We start from the raw sequence: 18,626 nt of genomic DNA, 5'->3' as shown, positions 1-18,626 counted from the left end.
GCCACAATGAAGTTTTCCAGGGAAAACGCCAGATCAGCTTGGCAGATTCCACATGCTCACCTTTTCCAGAGGCACAGGGCTGGGATCACCCCAGGAACCTGGATCACACAATAACCTGGACCAGCCCATCCCAGGAATTGTGCTTGACCTGCTGTGGCCACCTCCAACTCCCATGGACCCAATCCCACTGCTCCTCCTCCAACTCCCATGGACTCAATCCCACTGCTCCTCCAACTTCCAGGGACCCAATCCCACTGCTCCTCCAACTCCCATGGACTCAATCCCACTGCTCCTCCAACTTCCAGGGACCCAATCCCACTACTCTCCAAATTTCCATGGACTCAATCCCACTCCAACTTCCATGGATTCCATCCCACCACTCCTCCTTCAACTTCCATGGGCTCTATCCCACTGCTCCTCTTCCCACTCCTCTACAGGACAAGTGACAACTTTTTCCACATGGAATTGTTTTATTAGGAAAAGATCCATTAACAATAAAAAAACCTCCAAGAGGAGGAGCAGGACACGCTCCTGGAGGGCTGGGAAATTTGGGAGCAAAGCAAATCCCACATTAAACTCAGCCAGATGCACAATTCCCGAACCACACTGCCCCTTCCCACAGGGATTCTGGGGCTGGCCATGGATATTCCCAAATCCTCAGAGCCTCAAGGAGTGTCTGCACAGAAGAGAAGCACCAATCTCTGGGAAATGATCCTGCTTTTCCAAGGGCTGCTGGCATCTCCCTCCTTTCCCAGCCAGTCTGGATTGACCTTTCCGGAGTTTTCCAACTTCTCCTTGCTTTCCAAAACTCCTGGCTCGGAGTTTTCCAACTTCTCCTTGCTCCAAGGAAGCTCCAGCTAACCGGGAGGTCTGTCCTGCTCCCATCAACCCCCCACGATCCCACAAAGTTTTCCATGGAAGTTCCTCAGCAGCCAGCCAGGCTCCTTGGATCTGCCTCTCCTCCAGGCACAGCAGGATTGGGGAAGTTCGGGAAAAGGGATGAGCAGTCCCCAAGCAGGGAGGGACCTGAGGGACACGGGGTCGGTGTGAGGCAGATCCGGAGGCCGTTCCTGATGGATTCTCCTCAGTCGGAGTCGCTTCCCTCCTGCTTTGCTGATCCCACAGCCGACGCCAGCTCCCCCTCCTGCCCTTTCAAGCGCTCTCCTGCCGGGAGAAAAGCCACGGAGAAGGGATGGACGGGTTGGATTGGGAGTGACCCAGCACAGGACCCCGGAACCCTTCCCTTGGCACAATCCAAGCGCTCCCGGAGCCTCCTGGGGAAGCTCCTTGGGACCAACAGCTTCCCAGATCCATGTGGGAAGGGATCAAGCCCCACCAACCCCTCCCCAGCCCAGTGAGCTCCCAGCAGGGATCATGGAATCCCTCTGGAATGAGCCACCCCGTTCCCGCGGCTCCGGAACGCACGGATCAGCTCCGCGATGGCTCTCTGGGTCCTCTTCTCCAGCTTTTCCAGCTTCTTGGACACATCCCGCTTCAAATCCCTGGGAGGAGAGCCACAAGGTCAGGACAATTCCATGGCCAGGCAGGGCCCACCTTTCCCAATGGAAATTCCTCCTCTCTCCCGAATGCTCCAAAACCAGCCCATCCCTCGGTGACAAGCATTCCGAAGAACCAGCAGCAAAAGGGAATTGTGTCTTCCTCCACAGCCAGGAGGGTTTTCCAGTTCCATGGAATCATGGAATGCTCAGGGTTGGATGGGTCCTTAAAGATCAGCTCGTTCCAACCTCCCTCGGGATTTTCCTGGCATTTTTAACCCTCAGCTCAGGTTTTCCTGGATATTTCCGGCACAACCTCAAGGTGTTGGAACCCCCCCCGCTGACTCCAACCCCCTTTTCCCGGGAGCAGCATTCCATAGGCACTCACCAGTCGGGTTTCCTGGGAGCCAAGTTTGCCAAATCCTAGGGAAGGAGAGGAGACATCCAGTGAAAGCCAAAGGCAACATTCCAGCCTGGACCTGGCACGGAGCAGCTCCGGATTCCCAGATCCAGATTCCCAGCTCCAGATTCCCAGATCTGGATTCCCAGCTCCAGATTCCCCCATCCAGATTCCCCGATCCAGACTCCCTGATCCAGATTTTCAGCTCCAGATTCCCCAGATCTGGATTCCAAAATCCAGGTTTCCAGCTCCAGATTCCCAGATCCAAACTTCCAGCTCCGGATTCCCAGATCCAGATCCAGATTTCCAGATCCAGGTCTCCCAGATCTGGATTCCAAAATCCAGATTTCCAGCTCCAGATTTCCTGATCCAGATTCCAAATCCAGATTCACAGATCCAGATTTCCCAATCCGGATTCCCCGGTCTGGATTCCCAAGAATTCCAGCTGTACCTACCACCTCATCGATGATGGGCTCCGGCTTGGCCGCTTCCAGCTGCTCCTTCACCGTGTCCTCCACTAGATGGGGAAACAGGATCACTGATGGAAAACCAGGAATTCCACCAGCACTCCAGGCTCGGCTCCCAAAAGCTTCCCGAAAACCCCATTCCCACAGCTTTACTTAAAAACCTGGCGCCCACACCCGAGTACATCCCCATGGTATCCAAACCCTGCTGGAGACTCCTGAAAATTATCTGGGAATGATGGAAATCCCACAAACAGCAACGGCAGCTGGAAGCCGGTTGGGATCGAGGCCTCTCTTCCCAACATCTGCAGGGATCATCTGCTCCAAAGGTCTGGAATTTTGCCGTCCCAGACTCATCTCCAGGCCTGGGACTCCAGCCCAGGCCTTGGGGAAAGCTTTGGAGATATCCAGGAAACGGGAAAACACTCATGGAAAAAGCCACCCATGGAGGGGCTGCAGCACCAGGGAGCACATCCCACTCCAGCACATGGATTTCATGGAATCAAGGACAGTTTCAGTTGGAAAAGCCCTCTTGGATTGAGCCCAAACATTCCCAGCATTGCCAAGGCCAGCACTGCCCGTGTCCCCAAGTGCCACATCCACAGGGATTTCAATCCCTCCAGGAATGGGGCTCCACCACTGTGGGACAAGAGGAATTTTCCCAATATCCAACCTGGTTATTCCCCCTCCTCCTGTCCCTGTTCCCTGGGAGAGGATCCCAATTCCCCCTGGGCTCCTGTCAGGGAATTGTGCAGAGCCAGAAGGTCCCCCCAGAGCCTCCTTTTCCCCAGGATAACATTCCCAGCTCCCTCAGGAATTCCCCAGCTCCACTCCCTTCCCTGGACACGCTCCAGCCTTTCCATGTCTTTCCTTTCCCATGGAAGTTTTAAGCTCCTACAAAAACACAAGGAAAGGGCAGTGCCAGAATTCCCAGCCATTCCCAGCCTTCCCTTTTTATTCAGGGCATTTTTTTCAAGGGATTTATTCCAGAAAACTCCACATTTCAGGATCCGGGGAACTCCTTCACTTCCCCCTCAGGTGATTTATGGAAGTTCCGGGTGAGGAAATTCCAGCCCGACGCCCTCAGCTCCCGCCTAAGATTTCCTTCCAGATAAATCCAACAAAAAACAGCCAGAATTTCTGGGAGGCTCCTCCAGGGAGGCTCCTCCGAGGATGAATCCTTGGATTTGGGCCTGGGAGTGTTCCCACCCTTCTTGTGCAATGCTGGGTGTGAGGGTGACAGGATCAGATATTCCAACCCCTCCGTGGACACCTCATCCCAGTGGATCTCCCACCTTGGGAAGAGCACGGAGCTTCCCAAGCGCTCCTTTCCCTTCCCACATTCCCAGTTTCTCCCACCTGAGGCCGGTTTGGCCGGGGGCAGCTTCCTCTTCTTCAGCTCCTCATCCTCGGGATCGTAATTCCGCAGCTTGATCTCCCTGGGGAGAGCAGTGAGAAAAGTCTGGGATTGCCCAGCGGGCGCTCAGGAAAAGCGGGAATGTTGGAATCAGGAGCCAGAGGCAGCTGAAATCATGGAATTGTTGAGGTTGGAAAAGCCTCCAAGATCATCCAAGGCCACCATGGATCCGTGTCCCCAGGTGCCACATCCATGGCTTTTAAATCCCACCAGGAATGGGGACTCCCATTCCCCATTCCATGAGAAGTATTCCCAATATCCAACCTTAGCCTCCCCTGGCACAACCTGAGGCTGTTCCCTCCTGTCCTGCCTCTGTTCCCTGGGAGAAGAACCCAATTCCCACCTGGCTCCAACCTTCTGGGTCTAAAAACTGGGATACTCCGGATGGAAGCCCCAGGGAAGATCCAAAATCATGGGAAAAAATCTTTCAGGGAAAGACAGGGAGGGGGAAAAGGATTATTTAGGATACAAGGTGTTTATCCAAGCATCTCTGGAAGTGCTAAAATCAGGGAGCAAATCCCGTTTCTGGGATGGTGGAGGTGAGGGAATGAGGGACCCAAACATCACCTGGAAGTTTTTCCATGTTTTCATCTCCTCCAGGGAAGCTCAGGAGCCGGGATTGAGCCACAATCCCAGGACATTCCCATCTAATTTGGGCCGTAATTGGACACCCTCATTCCCATGAGTGACTCCTCACTGGAACCAAACCCTGCAAGCCTCAGGAGGAATTCCCAAAGCCACAAGCCTGGAAAACCCAGTTTGCAGGAGCTCATCCCACCTCCAGGACACTCCGGAGGCTCCATGGAAAAGCTCAGCCCACAGGGACAATGAGGGAGGTGAAGCTCATTAACCACCAAGGATGGGATTAATCAGGATTAAGGCTCCAAGAGAAGCTGGGAAGGTTGGGAAGCAGAGGACCAGGTTTTTATGGAAAGCACCAAAAATCCAACCTTGGGAGTCACCAGAGCACAAGTGGAAAATCCAACCCTTCCCACCACATCCCGTTCCTGCTCCAGCACGGGAATCTCCTGGCCAAGAGTCTGAGCCACTCCATGGGAGTGCAGGGAACTCTGGGATGTGTTCCAGGACCTTGCTGAGGTAAATTATGGAATTCCAGAATGGAAGTGACCCTTGGGATCAGGGCCATGGGCAAGGTACACCTTCCATGATCCCAGGGTGCTCCAAGCCCCATCCTTGGGCACTTCCAGGGATCCAGGGGCAGCCACAGCTGCTCTGGGAATTCCATCCCAGCCTCCCACCACCCTCCCAGCCAGGAATTCCTTCCCAAAAAGGAACTGGGAGGATTAGGGGAGTGCAGCATTCCAGAGGGAAGCAATGGACACTGCCAGGGGAGCCACATTCCCTGGTTTGGGTGAGGAATATCCCAAATCCATGTTTCCCTCAGGCCAAGAGCTCCTGGCTGGGGAAGGAGGAGGGATCCCACCTTTTTTGGGAGGAGGCCCTTGGCACCGGCACGCCGGGAATGTGCGGAATGCCCGGAGTGTTCCCGATGGAAACCAGGCCCCTCCGAGCTTGGCTTGTGCTTCACTGTTCCAGCCCCAAGGCTTTTATGGAACAAACAATTCCACAGATTTTTCCAAGCCTCCTGGCTGTCAAAATCCTTGTGGCAGGAGCACCAGGAATGGCTTTGCCCTGAAAAGCAGGAGCAGGGATTTCTTCCGGTGTCCCGGGTTCCCTACTCCTGTCGCTATTCCCAAAAGTCACTTGGAGCTGCTTCAGGAGCAGCTTCCCCATCCCGCTCCCTGAGGATGAGGCCTTCACCTCCAGGAACAGCAGGGAAAATGTATGGAGATCATGGAATCATCCTGGAATGGGCTGGGAGGGAGCTGAAGGGTGATCCCATTCCACCCCTGCCATGGGCAGGGACACCTCCCGCTGTCCCAGGCTGCTCCAGCCTGGCCTTGGGCACTTCCAGGGATCCAGGGGCAGCCCCAGCTGCTCTGGGAATTCCATCCCAGCCAGGAATCCCTTCCCAATCTCCCATCCATCCCTGCCCTCTGGCACTGGGAGCCATTCCCTGTGTCCTGTCCCTCCATCCCTTGTCCCCAGTCCCTCTCCAGCTCTCCTGGAGCCCCTCCAGGCCCTGCCAGGGGCTCTGAGCTCTCCCTGGAGCTGCCTCTTTTCCAGGGGAACATTCCCAGCTCTCCCAGAGCAGAGGGGTTCCAGCCCCGGGAGCAGCTCCGTGGGATCCTCTGGATTGACTCTAGCAGGTGCTGCCGACATTCCCGGATTCCTCACCCAAGGCAGCAAAGGAGGAACAGGCAGAGATCCAGGAGAACCCTCCCTGAGGAAAAGCCCTTCCCTGGAAAAGCTCCTCCTGGCCAAGCTCCCGAGCTTGTCCAAGCCTGTCCTGGTCCCAGTGTGGCTCCAGATGGAAGGAATCCCAAAAAATCCCACCTCTCTCCACCCCAAACTTGCCAGGCCGGTTGGTTTTCCAGGACATGCTCCCTGCTGGAGCAAGGACTGGGAGACATCCAGGTGTTCCAGGAGAGCTGGAGAAGATCCCAAACCCATCAGGATTCCCACTGCTTCCCACAGGGCTTTCCCAAGCACCTGAGCTTTTCCAGGTGGACACTGGGAATGTCAATATCCATGAATCAAACTGGACAAAGCCCACATTCCGCGTGGAGCGTGGGATCCTGCTGGAGCTGGATGATATTCCAAACCATTCCCACCCCAGCCATGCTGGGAATACCAAGGCTGGAATGAGGACAAACCTCATCCATGTTTTCCCGCGGCTCCTCCGGGTTGGGATGGATCCAAACCCAACTTCCACCCTTGAGGTTCAACCAAAAGGAGCCCTGGAGGCACCTCGGGAGCACCGAGATGGCCACGGGATAACACCCGGGATAACCGCTGGAATTCCCGGGATCAGATCCACAATCCCAGCACGGAGCCAGCACAAGGACTGGGAGCAGAAAGATGCTCCAGAAGTGCTCCCATTCCCAGGAATTCTCCCCCAGGATGGGCAGCTGGAAGTCTGAGCACCCAAAAATCCATGCCCAAAACACCATGGGGTGGATGAATTCCCAGGAATGATTCCTGGGAAAGAGCGGAGCGCTGGGAAGAGCCAAGAGCTGGAAGGAGCACGGTGTCACCTCTGGAGGCTCATCCCGATCCCAGGGAAAATCCCGGATCACCCAGAGCTTGGGATCACGGGAAGCTCCATGGATCCTTCCCTAGGGATGGATCAGCTCCATCCTGAGGGAGAATCCTCCAGCTCCAGAGGGAGGAAGGCCCAAAACATGGATCAGAACCTCCAGGATGGAGCCAGCTCAGGAATGTTCCCAGCCTGGATCCCGGTGCTCTCAGCTTCCAGGTGGATTCAATCCCTGCCTTCCCTTTTCCAGCCTGGAGCAAAATGTGGCAATTCCCAGCTTTGCCCATTCCCTGTCCTTTTCCTGAGCCTATTCCCGATGGGAAGGGATTCCTGGGATGCTCCATGTCCGTGTCCAAGCAGGAGCAGATCCCGGGAAGCGTCAGTCAAACCCTCCCCGGGCCCCCAGCTCAGCTCCCACCTCCCACATTTAATCCCGATTTTTTTTTTCCCATTCTTTTCCTTGTCCTAAACCCCTTCCCTGAGATTTCCACGCTCCGGGATGAAAGGAATCAGGTCCTGGACTCTCCTGGCGAGCCCAACCCCCTCTGGAGCAGAATCCCGAGGGATTTTGAGGCAGGGATTAACAAACAAAAGCGCTCCGGACCTGCCCGGTGACATTCCAGGGGGAGGAATTCCTCAGGGAGATCGGGTTTCCCAAGCCCGCTCCTCCCCCAGCCAGGAGCTGCAGCTTCCAAGGATAACTCCGTGTCCCAGGGCAGGGCTCCGTGCGGATTCACTTTTCCTGAAGCTGGGAAATCGAGGATTAATTTTGGTCCCATCCCTCTCCGAGCTTTTCCTTGGATTTTTAGCTCCACTTTTCCCACCTCTGACGAGTTTTGTTGGCACAAGGAGCCCAATTCCAAGGCTCAGAGCTGCGGGATGGGAATTCCAAGCTCCGGCAGGTCCCTGATTCCCAAATCCAGCGTTTTACCCCTCGGGAATGAGGCGGAAAGACCGAATTCCTCCCACACCCTTTTCCTGGGAAAGGTGGAGCAGCGGCTCCGTTTCCTGGCCCACACAAAAATCCAAACGATCCGAGTTTTCCCCAGCTCCAGAGAGAATTCCCAGAGTTTGGATCAGGGATCAGAGCTGGAATTCCTGGGAGAAGAGCAGGGCTTGCAGGGCTGGGAATTTGCAGGATAAATGAGGAAGGAAAAACGGGATGGGGAGGCTGGAGTGGAGCAGGAACAAAGCAAGAAGTGGCCAAAAAATGGGAGCACAGGCTGGGAAAAATGTTGGGAAAACCAGAGCCGAGGGGATCTTGTCCTTCCTGCAGCCACTGGAACAGAAAAGCTGGGAATCTCCATCCCTGGAAGTGTCCAAAGCCAGCCCGGGACAGTGGGAGCTGTCCCTGCCCATGGAATGGGATCATCCTTTGGGTCCTTTCCCACCCAAACCATTCCAGGATTTTCCCTGCCCCAGCTTTCCTGGCAGCACTGGGATACCACAGAGCAGGAGGCTGTGGGATCTCCCAGGGACTCCTGGAAAAATGAGCAGAGGGAAAAAAAAGTGGAGAAGGGATGGGAGAATCCCAGAATTCCAGAATGGATTGCTTGGAAGGGACTCAAGGATGATCCCATTCCATGGGCAGGGACACTTCCACTGTCCCAGCCTGGCCTTGGACACTTCCAGGCATGGAATTTGATGGGATTTCCCCGTATCCCAAGGGGCTGAGAGGGAATTCCCAAAATCCATTCATAACTAAAGGGAAAAGCAGGAAAAAATCCTTGGATGACTCCCAGGATAACTCCATGCCCTGGCAGGGACCTCCAGCTCCTCCTCCTGGAGTTTTCCCTCTCCAGCCATTCCTGAGGGGGCACATTCCTGGGATTAGGGAGCCTGTGGAGAATCCTCGGGATCCCAGGGATCCAGGAAGGATTCCAAGCCAATCCATCCTGGAATTCCACACCTGGATGGGCTGGGATGGAGCTGAAATGAAGCAGCCAGGAGAGAAAATCCTGGAATTCTGCTCCACAAACCATGGGATTATTCCCTGAACCACCACATTCCCTATCCCACAGAATCCCTTCTGCCTGCAAAATCCAGCCCAGCTCCTGGAAGTGCTTTGGAGGAAAGGGAGATTCCAGCCACCAGGACTCCTCATTTCCCAAATCCAGGTGGAATTCCAGCAGATTTTCCCCCTTTTCCCCAGGCCAGCAGTGCCCAGCAATTCCCTTTTCCATAGGGAGATCCTTGGGAAATCCAAGTCCAAGAGGAAACCAAGGGATGGGCTCTTCCAGATCTGATTCCCGTGGGAAAAGTGGAAATTCCACAAGAAAAACAAAAGGCGATTGAAAGTTGGGAATTATCCAGGCAAAATTTGGGATTCAAACATTCCCGTGGAGCAGATTTTTCTCCAGCAGATGGGAAGGGTGGGAAAAACAGGGAAATCCATCAAGGAGTGAAGTTTTCCCCCAGAAAGGGAAAAATCCCAAAGAATTCCATGAATTTGAGGAGAAAGCCAGGATGGAATTTCCTGCTCCACACTTTCCTCCCCACCTGCAACTTCCTTGGATTTTCCAGGAAATCATCCTGAGGCATTGGAAGGATTTTGTCTGGATCTGCCACTGGATGAAGGGAAATCCATGGAAAAACTCATTTCCTGGTGCTGCTGAACACTGGGAATGAAACACCAGGAATGCCACAGAGCCCTCAGATCCCTCCAGGCAATCCCAGCAGCCATTCCCAGAAAATCAGCCCAAACCAGGAATTTTTTTGGGGATATGGAGGATGATTCCTAAGAGAAAAACAGCCCAAACCAGGAATTTTTGGGATTTGGAAGATGATTCCAAGGATAAAATCAGCCCAAAACAGGAATTTTTGAGGATTTGGAGGATGATTCCTAAGAGAAAATCAGCCCTACCCAGAATTTTCTTGGGATTTGGAAGATGATTCCAAGGATAAAATCAGCCAAACCAGGAATTTTTGGGATTTGGATGATGATTCCCAGGATAAAATCAGCCAAACCAGGAATTTTTGGGATTTGGAGGATGATTCCCAGGAGAAAATCAGCCCAAACCAAGATTATGGATTATTTTGGGATTTGGAGGATGATAAAATCAGCCCAAACCAGGACTTTCTTGGGATTTGGAAGATGATTCCAAGGATAAAATAAGCCCAAACCAGGAATTTTTTTCCTGGGACTTGGAGGATAATTCCCAGGAGAAAATCAGCCCAAACCAGGATTTTTCTGGGATTTGGAGGATGATTCCAAGGCTAAAACCAGCCCTACCCAGGACTTTTTGGGGATTTGGAGGATGAATTCCTCATTTCAGCCAGGCCTGGATCCACAGGGGTGGGAAAACCACCCGGATTCCATCGGCTCCAGCTCCGGTGGCAGCCCTGGAATCCGAGAGCTCCTGATCCATTCATTTTTCAGGAGCTTCCCAAGCTCTGGTTTCACCTCCAGAGCTTCTTCTGGCACAAATTCCAAGCACAGGAATTTCCCTCTCCTAAGAAATTTGGTGTTTCCAGCCCCAAATCCGTGTGGGATTTTCTCCACCGGGATTTGCTTCTTCCAAGGAGTCATTCCCAAAAAAAAGAAATTAAAAAAGGAGGATTTTCCTCTTTTTTTCCCTGGTTCATTTCTGCCACACAGGAGTTTTTAGGGATAAATCCATGGGAATAGGCCACATTCCACGTTTTCCACTCAAATTTGTGATCCCAAAAAAAGCCTTGGTGGGAATCAGCTGGATCTGCCTCAGCTCCCGTTTTCCAGGGAAAACAGTCCCAGAAATCCATGGGAAAATACCAATCTGGGAATTCAGGGAAGCTCCCAACACTCCTGCTGCCTCTGGAAACACTCCAGGGTTTCCCTCTTGATCCGCAGAATTTTGCCTCCCGGATGAATCCACCCATCCCTCATCCCAAATTATTTGCACCGAATTCCTACTGAAAATTCCTAATTAATCACAGAGATCCAAAGGAAAATCCTCCTGGGAAAAGTGGGGATAAAGAAGGAATTACCTGTGCTTGACTGGCTCCTCTTCCTCGTCTTCTCTGGGAATTTTGGATTCAGGTTCTCCACTCTCCTTGTTCTGCAAAAAAAAATAAAAATAAAAAAATTGGATAATCCATCAGATTTTGGCTTCTCTGGAAAACCAGGAGAACAAACAGCCCCAAAATCCTCTGGGATTGGGATATTTTTGGGATATTTTTGGGATTTAGAAATCAGAAACCATAAAAATCTGGGAATTCGCAGAGCAGGATTCCTTTTTTTCCCTAATTTATCATTTGGGATGGAAAACATGGAATCCCACAGGAAGCAGCACAACAAGGGAATTCCAGCTCCAGGAAAACACTGGAGCAAAATCCAGTTTCTCTGGAAGAGGCTCCACGGGCAGCACCAGATCCCAGGAAAAGCAGGAATTCCCACTTCCATTCCCTATCCAGGCTAGAACAGGGATGGAATGGTGTCCAGGAGGAGCTGGGAATGAGCAGCCATGGAATTCTGGAATCCTGGAAGGAAATGAACATCCCAAAAAAAGCAGGAGCAGCTCTGGATTTCCCAGGAATGGCCACAGCAAACACTGCTCAGCTCCACTTATCCTGACTTTTATTTCCATGGAAAATGATTGGGAATAAGGAGATTTTAGCCCTCTTCATTCCCAGAGCTGAATTCCCAATTTTTCCTAAAGGCTTGGATGGGAGCGGATCCTAAGGATAAGATTCGTGGATCCTAAGCATTCCATAGGCAGGAAATTCCCTGTCCCTGCTGCTCCAAGCTGGCCTTGGACACTTCCAGGGATGAGGCAGCCATGGAATTCCCTGGGAATCCCTTCCCAGCATCCCACCTCTCCCTGCCCTCTGGCACTGGGATCCGTTCCCTGGCTCCCATCCCTTATCCCAAGTCCCTCTCCCAGCACCAGCTCCAGGATCCTGATGTCTTCCAGGAGCTCTTCCAGGCCTGGGAGTGTTTCCCAAACTGCTGACTCATTCCCTGGATCCCTCTTCTTCCAAACTCTGTCCCACAAGCCGGGTTAAAAATTACATTCCCAGCAAACAGGGAAGGGAGCCAGGGCTGGAATTGTTCAGCTTCAGCTCCTGCTCCGAGGGCAAGGAAAATTTTCCAGGTTTTTTCAAAGGAAAACCGACAACAACCATCCCTAAAATCCCAATTTAATTCAGTTTTCATTCCCTGCTTTAAGTCCATTAAAACCTTGGGATACTCCCAGGAATTCCCTGCTCCTTAAATTCAATAAAAACTGGGAAGAGCCCTCTGGAATTCCCTGCTGCAGCTCCGAGCTGGGTAATGTTTAGCCACCCTTGAATCCATGGAATTCCAAAGCCCTTCCCACACTCCGAGTCCTTTCCCGTTCCTTTCCTCTCCTCGTGCTCCAGAGCTGCATTCCCCTGACTCCTGCTGGAATTTCATCCAGAGGGTCCAGGATAAGGAAACGCTTGGCACAAACATTCCCAGGAGCCCCAGCTGTTCCCACTCCTGACAATTCCTGCTTTTCCCTGGGCGTTGGAATATTGGAAACTCCAATCCTGCCACGAGCTTGCCCAAAATCCCAAATTCTGGCTTCTTTCCCATTCAATCCCAACTTTTTTAAAGGCTTGGGGATATTCCCAGAAAATCAAGGCAAAGGTTTTCCAGGGAAGCTGTGGGGAAAAGGGAGGGAAGGAAAAAGGGCGGGAAGGGAAAAAGGGGAGGGGAAAAACAGAAGGAAATAAAAATGGCAGGGGGAAAAAATGGGGTGGGAAAAGGGAAAAAGGCGGGAAAGGGAAAAAGGTGGGAAGGGGAAAAAGGTGGGAAGGGGAAAAAGGCGGGACAGCTTGGGATTTCCCAGGAACAGAAGCAGGGATGGGCACTGCAAACACTGCTCTTATCCTGATTTTATTCCTATGGAGCAGGGCACAGGCAGGAGGAAGGAGATTGTGGCACTCCTGAATTCCCAGAGCTGAATTCCCAATGCTCCCTGAGCCCACGGGCACAAAAGGCTTGGATTGGAAGGGATCCCATGGATGATCCCATTCCATGGGCAGGAAATTCCCACTGTCCCAGGGTGATCCAGCCTGGCCTGGGGCACTTCCAGGAATCCAGGGGCAGCCCCAGCTGCTCTGGGAATTCCAGCCCAGCCAGGAATTCCCAATTCCCAATCTCCCATCCATCCCTGCCCTCTGGCAGTGGGAGCCATTCCCTGGGTGCTGTCCCTGCAGGCCTTGTCCCCAGTCCCTCTCCAGCTCTCCTGGAGCCCCTCCAGGCCCTGGCAGGGGCTCTGAGCTCTCCCTGGAGCTGCCTCTTTTCCAGGCTGAACATTCCCAGTTTTCCCAGAGCAGAGGGGCTCCAGCCCTGGCAGCAGCTCCGTGGGATCCTCTGGATCTCTCCAGCAGCTCCCAGCCCCTCCTGCCCTGAGGATCCCACCCTGGAATCTGTGGGATCCCAGCTGAGCCATCCAACCCCCTCTTATCTCCAACATTCCCAGGCTGGAATTGTTGGGAAGAACCTCCAGGACGAAACATTTCCCGTGCCCCAGCTCTTTCCGACTTCCCTAAAAAAGCCTGGACAGGAACGGATCCTTCGGAGCCCTCCGGGGGTTTTATCCTGGCTGGACAAACTTCCCTGGGCTGCGTATCCACAGCAACGCTTTTCCCAAGCCTCCGGCACCGGGATCACGAGGAGCTTTGCTCCGGCGAAAACAAACCCCAGCACGGGGGAAAAAAAAACGGGAAAAACAAGGAGAGAAGGAGGCAAAGCGCGGGATTGCCCGGAGTGAGGAATGAGTATTTTACCGCCGGCTTTTGGCAAATATTGAGACGAATATTAGAAAGTTTTGCTGCGGTAATTTTTTTGAGCCGCGCGTTAATTGGAGTTTGAGGTTTTAACATAACGAAGATAAAGATTGTTTGGAAGAGATTGTTTTAAAAACGTAAGGGTTTTTTATTTTATTTTTTTTAAAGAGAGGAATGAGTTGCTCGCACCGAGACAGCGGCCGCGGGACACCGAAATCCTCCGGAGAAAGGGAAGTTGCCGCTCCCGTATCGGAAGAAACTCCTTCCTGCCTCGCTCAGCCCTGGAGAGCTCCAGGATCCAGATTCCAGGATCCAGAGGAAGAAGCTGATTCCAGGCAGAATCCTGCATCCGAGTGCAATCCATGCTCCGTGTGTAAAACGCGTGAACGTGCAGCGGGCTGCTGATGTTAGGGTCAATCCTCTGAGAACCGTGTCCTTTTTTGGGCTTATTTTGCCCGGAAAAGGTAAATGGGCCATCCGTAACTCTTTGTTTTTATTGTCCTGAATCCAAACCGTCCATCCAAACCTAAATCCAAACCTAAATCCAAACCGTCCATCCAAACCTAAATCCAGACCGTCCATCCAAACCTAAATCCAAACCTAAATCCACACCTAAATCCACACCTAAATCCACACCTAAATCTAAACCGTCCATCCAAACCTAAATCCAAACCTAAATCCAAACCTAAATCCAGACCGTCCATCCAAACCTAAATCCACACCTAAATCCAAACCTAAATCCACACCTAAATCCACACCTAAATCCACACCTAAATCCACACCTAAATCCACACCTAAATCCACACCTAAATCCACACCTAAATCCAAACTGTCCATCCAGACCGTCCATCCAAACCTAAATCCAAACCTAAATCCAGACCGTCCATCCAAACCTAAATCCAAACCTAAATCCAAACCTAAATCCACACCTAAATCCACACCTAAATCCACACCTAAATCCAAACCGTCCATCCAAACCGTCCATCCAAACCTAAATCCAGACCTAAATCCACACCTAAATCCAGACCGTCCATCCAAACCTAAATCCAGACCGTCCATCCAAACCTAAATCCAAACCGTCCATCCAAACCTAAATCCAGACCTAAATCCAGACCTAAATCCAAACCATCAATCCAAACCTAAATCCAGACCGTCCATCCAAACCTAAATCCAAACCATCAATCCAAACCTAAATCCAAACCTAAATCCAAACCATCAATCCAAACCTAAATCCAAACCTAAATCCAAACCATCAATCCAAACCTAAATCCAAACCTAAATCCAGACCCAAATCCAGACCCAAATCCAGACCCAAATCCAGACCCAAATCCAGACCCAAATCCAGACCCAAATCCAGACCCAAATCCAGACCCAAATCCAGACCCAAATCCAGACCGTCCCAGTTTTCCTCACCCTAACTGCACCGCTATTTTCACAACCATTCCATTGCCGTTAAACTTTTAAAATCCCAAACCCGAGTGCCGGGCGGCTCGCACAATCCGGGGCTTTGGGAAAGGGCGGAAAAGCAGGAAAAGGCAGAGGAAAGGAGCGGTGCCGGCCCTTCCTCCCAGCGGGAAGGTGCGGAGCAGCGGGGATGTGGCTCTGGAGCAAATCCAGCCGGGAACAAAAGCTTGGGATGCAGCCAGAGGAATTCTTCCAGCTCGAGGAACAGCACGGGGAATGATCCGGAGCAGGGATGAGGGAAGGAGCAATGGGAGACCCTTCCTTCCCGCAAAAACAGGGCAAGGCTCCGGCTTTTCGAGGATTTGGGGATAAAAAAGCAGGAGAAGCTGTGGAGGCCTTGGATGAGGAGTTTTGGGATGGGAGAGGGAATCTGAGCCTGGAATTCCCACACCTGGATTTTGCTGAGGGATCCTTTGGGAAGATCAGCAGCATCCCCACAGATCCTGAAAGGAGAGGAATTCCCAGGGAATTTTCCTGGGAATTCCCTCAGGGTGGAACTTTGAACTCTCAAATCCCAGAATTTCACAGCAAGAGGAAAAGGGGAAAAGCTGGAAATCTGGGATGTGCCCAATGGGAAATCCCAAATATTGTCCCAGCAAGGAATTTTCTCCTAAAATTATGGGAAAAGTCCCTCATCCCCCACTTTCCACAGGAAGGATTTTCCTGGGAATTCCCTCAGGATGGAACTTTGAGCTATCAAATCCCAGAATTTCACAGCAAGAGGAAAAGGGAAAAGCTAGAAATCTGGAATGTGCCCAGTGGGAAATCCCAAATATTGTCCCAGCAAAGCTCCGGCTTTTCAAGGATTTGGGGATAAAAATGCAGGAGAAGGAGCTGAGGAGGTCTTGGATGAGGAGTTTTGGGATGGGAGAGGGAACCTGAGCCTGGAATTGCCACAGCAATTCCACCTGGATTTTGCTGAGGGATCCTTTGGGAAGATCCTTTGGGAGCAGCATCCCCATAGATCTTAAAAAGAGAAGAATTCCCAGGGAATTTTCCTGGGAATTCCTTCGGGGTGGAACTTTGAGCCATCAAATCCCAGAATTTCACAGCAAGAGGAAAAGGGAAAAGCTGGAAATCTGGGATGTGCCCAACGGGAAATCCCAAATATTGTCCCAGCAAGGAATTTTTTCCTTAAATTATGGGAAAAGTCCCTCATCCCCCACTTTCCACAGGTAGAAAGGAAAAGTGGGAATCCCAAAGCAGAATCCCTAAATTCCCAGATTTTCTCTTGAATTCTCTGGCTAATCCTGGAATATATTCCCACAAAAAGCTTTCCCACAGCTCAGCCTCTGCTGGATTCCCTCGGGAATCCGAGTACTGCAGACAAAGGAGCAGCTTCCCATTTTTCCATGGAATTTCCACGGAGGAATCTCCTTTTTCCATTAATTCATTCTCCTCTCCCATTATTTTTTCCACCTAAATATTTTTGGAGAATTTTCCTTGAGGGAATCTGATCCGGAAAACAAAAGAAATTCCCTTTTTCCCTGTTTTTGGTGCCTCCAACCCCGAGAGAATCCCGAAAAAACCTGGATTTTTCCACAGGCAGGACACAATCCCGGTTTCTCCATGAACATTCCCGTTGTTTTCAGTGGGAATAACCAAAAATTCCACCCACAAGACACCAAAGTGACAGGAAAACTCCAGGAAAAGCAGAATTCCTTAACACAAGGGATGCAGGAAACAGGGAAAATTCAGATATTTCCGAGATTTCTTCCTTTCAGCTTTTCCCTAATTTTAGGGAAGTCCTGGACTTCCAAGGATTTTTTTTTTCCACTGCCCTTGAAATGTTTCCCAGAGATTTGAAGCTCGGGATCATTTGCATTCCCTGGATTTGTGGAATTAGGGCGGGAAAACAAAGGGGTGAGCCCTCAAAGGGAACGGAACCAACCGGGAATAAAGAGATAAAAGCCAGGAAAAGCCTTCCACAGCTCCCAGAAAAACAAAAAATAGGCAGGAAAAGCTTCCCAAGGACCTTGAGCCGCTCCACAAGAACTGCAGGAATTTTCACCAGCTCAGGATTGTCCTGGGGTGGCTCCTCCGGGAATATCCAGTGTTAATTCCAGTTAAAACATTCCAGGAATTGCCTGGAATTCCTGCTGGAATCACAGCCTCAGGTTTGCTCCCCTATGGATTTCCAGCCTGGAACGTTCTGGGTTCCCTGTCCATGGAACTGGGTGAGTTTTAAGGCCCCTTCCCAAAAGAAATCCGGGATTCTGGGATTCTCCAAGGTTTAATAAAGCTGGAATTCCAACCCAAACCTTTTCCACATCACAACACAATTCCCAGATTTTTCCTTTCCTTCCTGCTCTTTTCCTTCCCTGCCCTCAGCTTCCCATCCTTGGAAAACCAGGAATTCTCCTTTAAAACCCAAAGAGCCGCTTGGAATTCGCTACCCATGGAATTGGGGGAGCTTTAACACCCCCTCCCAAAAGAAATCTGGGATTCTGGGATTCCCCAAGGTTTGACAGAGCAGGAATTTCAATCCAAAGCTTTTCCACGTCACAACAGAATTCCCAAATTTTGCCTTTCCCACCCTTTTCTTCCCACTCTTGGCTTCCCATCCTTGGAAAACCAGGAATTCTCTGTGAAAACCCAAAGAGCTTCTTGGAATTCCCTGCCCTAGAGGAATGGGATGACCTTGAAGGTCCTTCCCAACCCAAGCATCCCATGAAAGAAGCGGGAGAAGGCGCGGAGAATTCCCAAAAGGAATTCTGGCACAGCGTGCCCAGCCCTCATCCCAAAGCGTCACTCCTCATTCCCACGGATCCCATCCCAAAGCTCCAGAAAATAAAAAAAAGAACAAACCCAGCTGGAATGGCAGGAGATGAAAGGAGCCCGGGATGGGCTGTGGGATCCCAGGAGCCTTTAATCCTTTTTGAATGGGGAGGGAAGGGAAGGGGGAATTAGGGAAATCACCATGGAGATGGGAATGGCAGCAGGAAAATCCCATCCCGGGGATTTTCTGCCGGGGGTTTTTTTTAGGAATTAACCCTCCCTGGCAGGAAACAGGGAGATCCTATTCAAGGAAAAGGAGGAAAACCATCGGAATGGGGTTTCTCCCCAAGGATTTGCCTCCACTGGCGACGGGAAAAGAGCTCTGGAACCTGGAATTCTCGAGGCTGGAAAAGCCTCGGGGTGGAGTCCAAGCGTTCCAGGGGATTTCAGTCCCTGCGGGATCAGGAATGCCACCCTGGGAGCAGCATCCCAAAACCCCCCAGGCTGCAGACGGAGCGGCTGCCAGATCCTCCGCGTCAGCACATCCCAAAAAACGGGGGGCCCTCGGACACCCCCCGCCCCTCTGGGACCCCAAAATCCTCAAATCCCTTCCCACCGCATCCCAAAAAACTCAGGAGCCACGTGGGACCCTCTGACACCCCAAAATCCTTAAATCCCTTCCCAGCGCATCCCAAAAAACTCAGGAGCCACGTGGGACCCTCTGATACCCCCAGCCCCTCTGGGACCCCAAAATCCTCAAATCCTGTCCCAGCACATCCCAAATCACTCAGGATCTGTCTGGGATCTTGTG

At 51.8% G+C, this 18,626-nt stretch overlaps 3 protein-coding genes across 3 annotated transcripts in view; 1 reads left to right on the top strand and 2 right to left on the bottom strand.

Moving 5' to 3' along the window:
- Positions 1 to 450: 450 nt before the first annotated feature.
- CCDC12 (coiled-coil domain containing 12) lies at positions 451 to 13,997 on the bottom strand. Its single transcript, XM_038130084.1, has 8 exons — positions 13,845 to 13,997; positions 13,348 to 13,392; positions 10,865 to 10,935; positions 3,720 to 3,799; positions 2,352 to 2,413; positions 1,885 to 1,919; positions 1,426 to 1,502; positions 451 to 1,164 (listed from the first exon to the last, which is right to left on the bottom strand). Exons 1-8 carry the CDS (start codon positions 13,995 to 13,997, stop codon positions 1,085 to 1,087), a joined length of 603 nt encoding a protein of 200 aa, XP_037986012.1. The 3' UTR covers positions 451 to 1,084.
- On the bottom strand, positions 5,865 to 9,582 carry LOC119698048. The gene is made up of 2 exons (XM_038129506.1): positions 7,723 to 9,582; positions 5,865 to 7,646 (listed from the first exon to the last, which is right to left on the bottom strand). The coding sequence occupies exon 1, from the start codon at positions 9,079 to 9,081 to the stop codon at positions 7,975 to 7,977; it is 1,107 nt and encodes a 368-aa protein (XP_037985434.1). The 5' UTR covers positions 9,082 to 9,582; the 3' UTR covers positions 5,865 to 7,646; positions 7,723 to 7,974.
- Positions 13,998 to 17,226: 3,229 nt separating the features above from the next.
- NBEAL2 (neurobeachin like 2) overlaps positions 17,227 to 18,626 on the top strand; it is a 19,344-nt gene continuing 17,944 nt past the window's right edge. The window contains exon 1 of the mRNA XM_038130083.1: positions 17,227 to 17,274. Within this exon, the coding sequence (XP_037986011.1) occupies positions 17,227 to 17,274 (48 nt within the window). The remainder of the gene's footprint in view (positions 17,275 to 18,626) is intronic.

This window comes from Motacilla alba, chromosome 2 (assembly GCF_015832195.1).
Source record: "Motacilla alba alba isolate MOTALB_02 chromosome 2, Motacilla_alba_V1.0_pri, whole genome shotgun sequence".
Lineage (NCBI taxonomy): Eukaryota > Metazoa > Chordata > Aves > Passeriformes > Motacillidae > Motacilla > Motacilla alba.
The sequence above is the reverse complement of the archived record's forward strand: the minus strand, read 5'-3'. Positions and strand labels throughout refer to the sequence as shown.

Excerpts from the sequence above, each read along its gene's own strand:
- LOC119698048 (XM_038129506.1), bottom strand. The coding sequence starts at position 9,081 with ATGGAAAAGGGAATTGCTGGGCACTGCTGGCCTGGGGAAAAGGGGGAA.
- CCDC12 (XM_038130084.1), bottom strand. The coding sequence starts at position 13,997 with ATGGATTGCACTCGGATGCAGGATTCTGCCTGGAATCAGCTTCTTCCT. Across the intron at positions 10,936-13,347 it reads GGAAATGTTTCGTCCTGGAG|AACAAGGAGAGTGGAGAACC; the intron begins GTTCTTCCCAAC and ends TTTTTTTTGCAG. Across the intron at positions 1,920-2,351 it reads AGCCCATCATCGATGAGGTG|GATTTGGCAAACTTGGCTCC; the intron begins GTAGGTACAGCT and ends CTCCTTCCCTAG.